This window comes from Arachis duranensis, chromosome 1 (genome assembly GCF_000817695.3).
Source record: "Arachis duranensis cultivar V14167 chromosome 1, aradu.V14167.gnm2.J7QH, whole genome shotgun sequence".
Lineage (NCBI taxonomy): Eukaryota > Viridiplantae > Streptophyta > Magnoliopsida > Fabales > Fabaceae > Arachis > Arachis duranensis.
Window position 1 is genome coordinate 80,214,012 of NC_029772.3, and position 5,861 is coordinate 80,219,872.

Genomic DNA, 5,861 nt, shown 5'->3' on the forward strand with positions numbered 1-5,861 from the left:
AGCTGGAAACTTGCCCAAGAGAAATGAGATGCCACAACAATTCATCCTAGAACTTGAGTTGTTTGCTATACGGAGAATTGACTTCATGGGTCCCCTCCCTACCTCATACTCAAACTAGTACATTCTAGTGGCAGTGAACTATGTTTCTAAGTGGCTGGAGGCCATTGCAACCCCAACAGATGATAATAAGGTAGTCATGAACTTCCTTAGAAGGAACATCTTCAGCCGATTTGGAGTCCCCAGAGCCCTTATTAGTGATGGAGGAAGCCATTTCTGCAACAGACCATTGGAAGCCCTCCTTATGAGATATGGAGTAAAACATAAGGTTGCCACACCTTATCATCCCCAAACAAGTGGGCAGATAGAGGTATCCAATAGAGAGTTGAAAAAGATCCTAGAGAAGACTGTCAGAGCCTCAAGAAAGGATTGGTCAAAAAGGTTGGATGACACTCTTTGGGCTTATAGGACAGCCTTCAAAACACCAATTGGGATGTCCCTATATCAGCTGGTGTATGGAAAGGCATATCACCTTCCATTAGAGCTAGAGCACAAAGCTTTCTGGGCTCTCAAGCTACTAAATTTTGATAGTAATGCTATTGGGGAGAAAAAGATCTTGCAACTGCAAGAATTAGAAGAATTCAGATCTCAAGCATATGAAAATTCCAAAATCTACAAGGAGAAAGCTAAGAATTTGCATGACCAAAAGATAGCAAGAAGAGAGTTTGTAGAAGGTCAAAAGGTGCTACTATACAACTCAAGGCTCAAGTTCTTCCCAGGGAAGCTTAAGTCAAGGTGGTATGGACCTTTCACCATCCTCAAGGTGTCTCCCTATGGTCATGTAGAGCTTATGGAGGACAAGACACAGAGGACTTTTACTGGAATGGCCACGTGCTTAAGCACTACTTGGGAGACTCTTTGGATGAGCTTAAGTTTGAATGCATTTAGTAAATTAGTGAAGCATACAATGCCATTTTAATGTGTTCGGAAGGAATAAGAAGGGAAGGAATGTGAAAGAATTAAATTTATTTCACCCTTATGAACACATTAAAAAATCCAATGATGAATCCAATTTATTGAATGCAAGGAAATTAAGTTTGGTGTCCCAAAGGACACCCATCAATTGAACTTTAATTGTACTTTTAAAAAGGGAATGTGAAGAAGTTTTTTTTTCACTAATGGGGATTCTGGTCTTTAATTTCAGGAGAGAGGATGGAACCCACATTGTTGATGGCTCAATAAGGCAAGGAGTCAAAGTGTACTTACACTTTGGAACTCAACACATGTAGAGAACCAAAAGAGATAAGGGTTGGCGCCTCTTCCCAAGCTAGGCGCCTCTTCCCAAGTTAGGCGCCACTCCCTAGGTGGGAAAACATTGAATTGCTTTTACTTCCCACCCCCCTTCCAGACCACACCTCTCACTCCTATAAAAGCCATTCGCTTTCCCACCATTCTCCACACTTCAAACCCCAACTTTACACGCAAAAAGAACTTCCACACTTTTCCTCCCCCTTCTTTTCTTTAGCCTTACTCCTTTCTTTTCCTTTTCTTGATTGGGACAATCAAGTCCTAAGTTTGGTGTTGAAGAAAAACAAGGTTTTACTTGCTTTCTTGCATCCTTCTTAGACATCTCCAAACCCTTTTTCTCATTCTCACTCCCATGGCACCTCCAAAAACCTCCTCATCAAAGAATAGAAAGACCAAGGAACCAAGCTCAAGCTTCAATGAGTACAAGTTCCTCTCATCATTCAACCAAAACCAATTTTATGGTGGGGTGAGAGAGAGGCAAATCGTTGCGGAGGTGGGCTTCCAACTCGGAAGGAATGAGCACCCAGAGATCAATAGGGAGATCAACAACAGAAGATGGACACTATTGTGCAACCCACCAAGGAAGGTGGTGGAGAGCTTGGTTAGAGAATTCTATGCCAATGCAGTGCCTCAACCTGGGCAACCCTATGGCTATCTTAGCTATGTGAGGGGAAAAACTATTGACTATAGTCCATCCAACATAGATAGGATGCTAATGGTGAAGCAAACAAACTCCACCCAGAGCTTTGAAGAAAGGGTGAAGCAACAAGACCCGGGATTTGATGAGATCCTCAGTGAAATATGCATGCTGAATGTGCAGTGGATCAATGATAAGGATGAAAGGCCCAACCAATTAAGGAGAAGAAATTTGAGCCCCCAAGCTAGAGGGTGGCTAGATTTTGTGAGAAGGTCTTTTAACCCCACCTCCAACACTTCAGAGATGACTTTAAAAAGGGCTGTGCTTATATACAGCATAATGAAGGGAGAGAACGTTAATATTGGGGAATTGATTGCCAATAACATCAATAGGCTGCTGAAAAATACCAAGGATAGCTCAAGATTGGCATTCCCCTGCATCATTCAAAGGCTATGTGATGAAGCAGTGGTGGAAAAGATTATTGATGAAGTCCTGGTGGAACAAAAGAAGCCCATAACAGCCAAGAAAATGTCCAAAGTGGTGGCTGTCAACCCTTTTCAGAGAGCAAGGGAGCACAGAGCTCATGCTTGTGTACCACAAGGACCACAACAAGAAGAAGAAGGAGAGGCTGAAGATCAACCACAATATTTAGCACTTCCACCACCACCATACCCACAATTTCCTAAAGGCTTCAACTAGGAGCAATTGCAAGGAGATATACACCAAATAAGTGGAGACATACACCATTTAAGAGAAGATGTCAACCAACTCAAGGAACAACAACAACACTGGGACCAAGTGAATGAGAACATACAATAACTCCAAGGGAGTATAGAGTCAATGAAGAAGCAACAAGAGTTCAACTGGGGAGAGATACAAAGCAGCCTCAGAACAATTATGGAACAACAACAAGTCCAACTAGGGGGTCTTGTGAGTTTAGGCATCTATATGAAGCCAGAACATAAGCAAGAAGAGAATATGACTGCTATGCACAAACAAAATTGAGCTATCTATGTAATGCAGTAGCCAACATGAACCCTAATTACCCAACATACATGCAAAAGATGGAGGAACTCAGTGCAAGGCAGGAAAAAATCGCATACCATCATAAAGAAAATGTAAAGGCTTACATGAGAAGGCTGGAACTTTGGAAGCCCAAGTACAAAAAGGCACGAGAAGGATCCTCCAAGAAGGATGATGATGACTCTTCCTCCTCCAAGAAGAAGGACAAAGGAAAAGGGCCAATAAACTGAAGCTGCTCAAGGTTGTGGAGTCCAATGGTTGACATTTTCAAAATTTGAATTTCTGTTTGATTTCCGTATGTTTAATTTCTGTTTGATAATATTTGCAATATTAGGATAGTTTATGTTTAAGTTCTTTATGTTTTGAAGTCTTTTATGAGTTTTTCCTTTATGTTTCAAGAAAGAAAATGCAAAGTTGTTTAAAGTCTCATGATCATCAAATAAAAGAGTAGTTTGTTTCCATAAGATTCTATGGTGAGTTGTTGCAAAAACAAGAGTAAAAGAGACTAAGGTCAACTAAGACTATTCAAAGCCAAGAGATAAAGGAACTAAGTGCAGGACCTTGAATGAACTTGAAAGAAAATGAGTCATGATAAGCAATTAGACTTAGAGGGAGTGACAAGTAAAAGCTAAGGATGTCCCTTGAATATCTATAGAACCAAGAAGTAGTAAGCAACAAAAGACCCATGGCTCTGAGCATCACCTACTATGATAAAAGGAAACACCAATTAACTTAAAAGAACTAAAGATCCTAGTAGATGCTTGTGGTGAAGATGTGTCAAGAAGAGAAACCTGGGCAAGTAGATTCTTAGGGGTGTTTCAACACCTAACACCCTAAAACCAATTGGTTTCGGAGTGCTAATTGAAAGCCTAATCTAAAGGGTCATCTTGAGACAAAACACTTAGAGTCGTGGTCAATTGAAAAGAAAAGTGAAAAAGAAAGAGGAAACAACTCTTGCTACTTCAAGGTGACAATCAATAAAAAGGGCCCCTAAGGCATATACTTGGAAGAATCCCCAAGGGTCTAGGAGTTCATTGTGGCATTGAAACAATCATATTCATACATGTGTTAAACACTTAGCCTTATCCTTGGTAGTGTATGCACCTATTCAAGGCCTAGTCTCAATCCATCTAAGAACAATTCACATGGATTTGCTTGGGACAAGCAAAGCTTAAGTTTGGTATTGTGATGACTTGCATCCTTTACCCTTTTTACCCATCTAAAAGGACCATAAAAAGAACACATATTCATTGTTTCAATGCAATTTCATGAATCAAATGATAAATATTATGGTACATTGCTTTGAAATGGGTTTGTGTTGAATTTCAGGTAAAAAGAGCAACAAAAAGGGAAGAAAACTACAAGTAAAGCTGGGCGTGTGAACTGGGTGTGCCACTTAGAACAAATGCCATGAAAATGAGTGGGCGTGGCACGCCAGCACCAGGGCGTGGCACGCCAGTAATGAATTCCAGAGAGCAATATTGAAGGCCACAAAGGGGGTGTGACATTCCAAGCTAGGCGTGGCACGCCAAGTCCGTCACACACCATGGGCGTGCCACTTGAAGAGATGGACGTGGCACGCCAGTTCATCAATCAGAAAGGGACATCACTTGGGCGTGCCACTTGGTTTCGAAGGTGTGGCATGCCAACTCTAGTCCATTACTTGGGCATGCCACTTGAAGACCCAGGCGTGGCACGCCAAGCTTGGGGGAATCAACTTAAGATGGGCGTGCCACTTGGTATCGAAGGCATGGCACGCCAACTCTCATTAGTTACCTGGGCATGCCACTTGAATGCTGGGCGTGGCACGCCAGCTACTGGAGCAAGGAAGAATGTTGGGCGTGGCACGCCACACACTGGGCGTGGCACGCCAGTTGTGTTTTTCAGAGACATGAAGAAGCGTGCACCATAGGCATGGTGGTACACAAAGTCGTGAGTTTACACTTCTCTCACAACTCTGCACAGCTGACCAGTAAGTACACTGGGTCATCCAAGTAATACCTTACATGAGGTAGGGTCGATCCCATGGAGATTGTCGGCTTGAAGCAAGCTATGGACATCTTGTAAATCTCAGTCAGGCAGATTCAAATGGTTATGAGGTTTTGATTATTATAAAAAGAAATAAAACATAAAATAGGATAGAGATGCTTATGCAATTCATTGGTGGGAATTTCAGATAAGCATATGGAGATGCTTTGTTCCCTCTGAGCCTCTGCTTTCCTATTATCCTTATCCAATCATGCGTACTCCATTCCATGGCAAGTTGTATGTTGGTGGATCACCATTGTCAATGGCTACTATCCGTCCTCTCAGTGAAAACATATCTGCTACGGTTTCCCGCATGGCTAATCAGCTGTCGATTCTCGATTGTGTCAGAATATGATCCATTGATCCTTTTGCACACTGTCACTGTGCTCAACAGTCACGAGTTTGAAGCTCGTCACAGTTATCCCATCCCAGATCCTACTCAGAATACCACAGACAAGGTTTAGACTTTTCGGATCTCAAGAATGCTGCCAATTAATTCTAACTTATACCACGAAGACTCTGATCCCACAGAATGGAAGGCTCTGTTGTCAGGAGAGGCAACCATGTGTCGTGAACCAGGAGGCCAAGAGATACACACTCAAGCTCTTGCAGATAGAACAGAGGTGTTGTTAGGCACGCGTTCATAAGGGAGGATGATGATGAGTGTCACGGATAATCACATCCATCAGGTTGAAGTACGAGTGAATATCTTAGAACAAGAATAAGCGTGAATTGAATAGAAAAGCAATAGTACTTTGCATTAATTCATGAGGAATAGCAGAGCTCCACACCTTAATCTATGAGGTGTAGAAACTCCACCGTTGAAAATATATAGGTGATGAAGGTCTAGGAATGGCCGAATGACCAG

The 5,861-nt window shown here is 42.1% G+C and overlaps 1 protein-coding gene across 1 annotated transcript; it reads left to right on the forward strand.

The window, feature by feature from the left end:
- Window positions 1-196: 196 nt before the first annotated feature.
- LOC107472202 (uncharacterized) lies at window positions 197-1,286 on the forward strand. The gene is made up of 3 exons (XM_016091747.1): window positions 197-367; window positions 506-888; window positions 1,202-1,286. Exons 1-3 carry the CDS (start codon window positions 197-199, stop codon window positions 1,284-1,286), a joined length of 639 nt encoding a protein of 212 aa, XP_015947233.1.
- The last annotated feature ends 4,575 nt before the right edge of the window (window positions 1,287-5,861 follow it).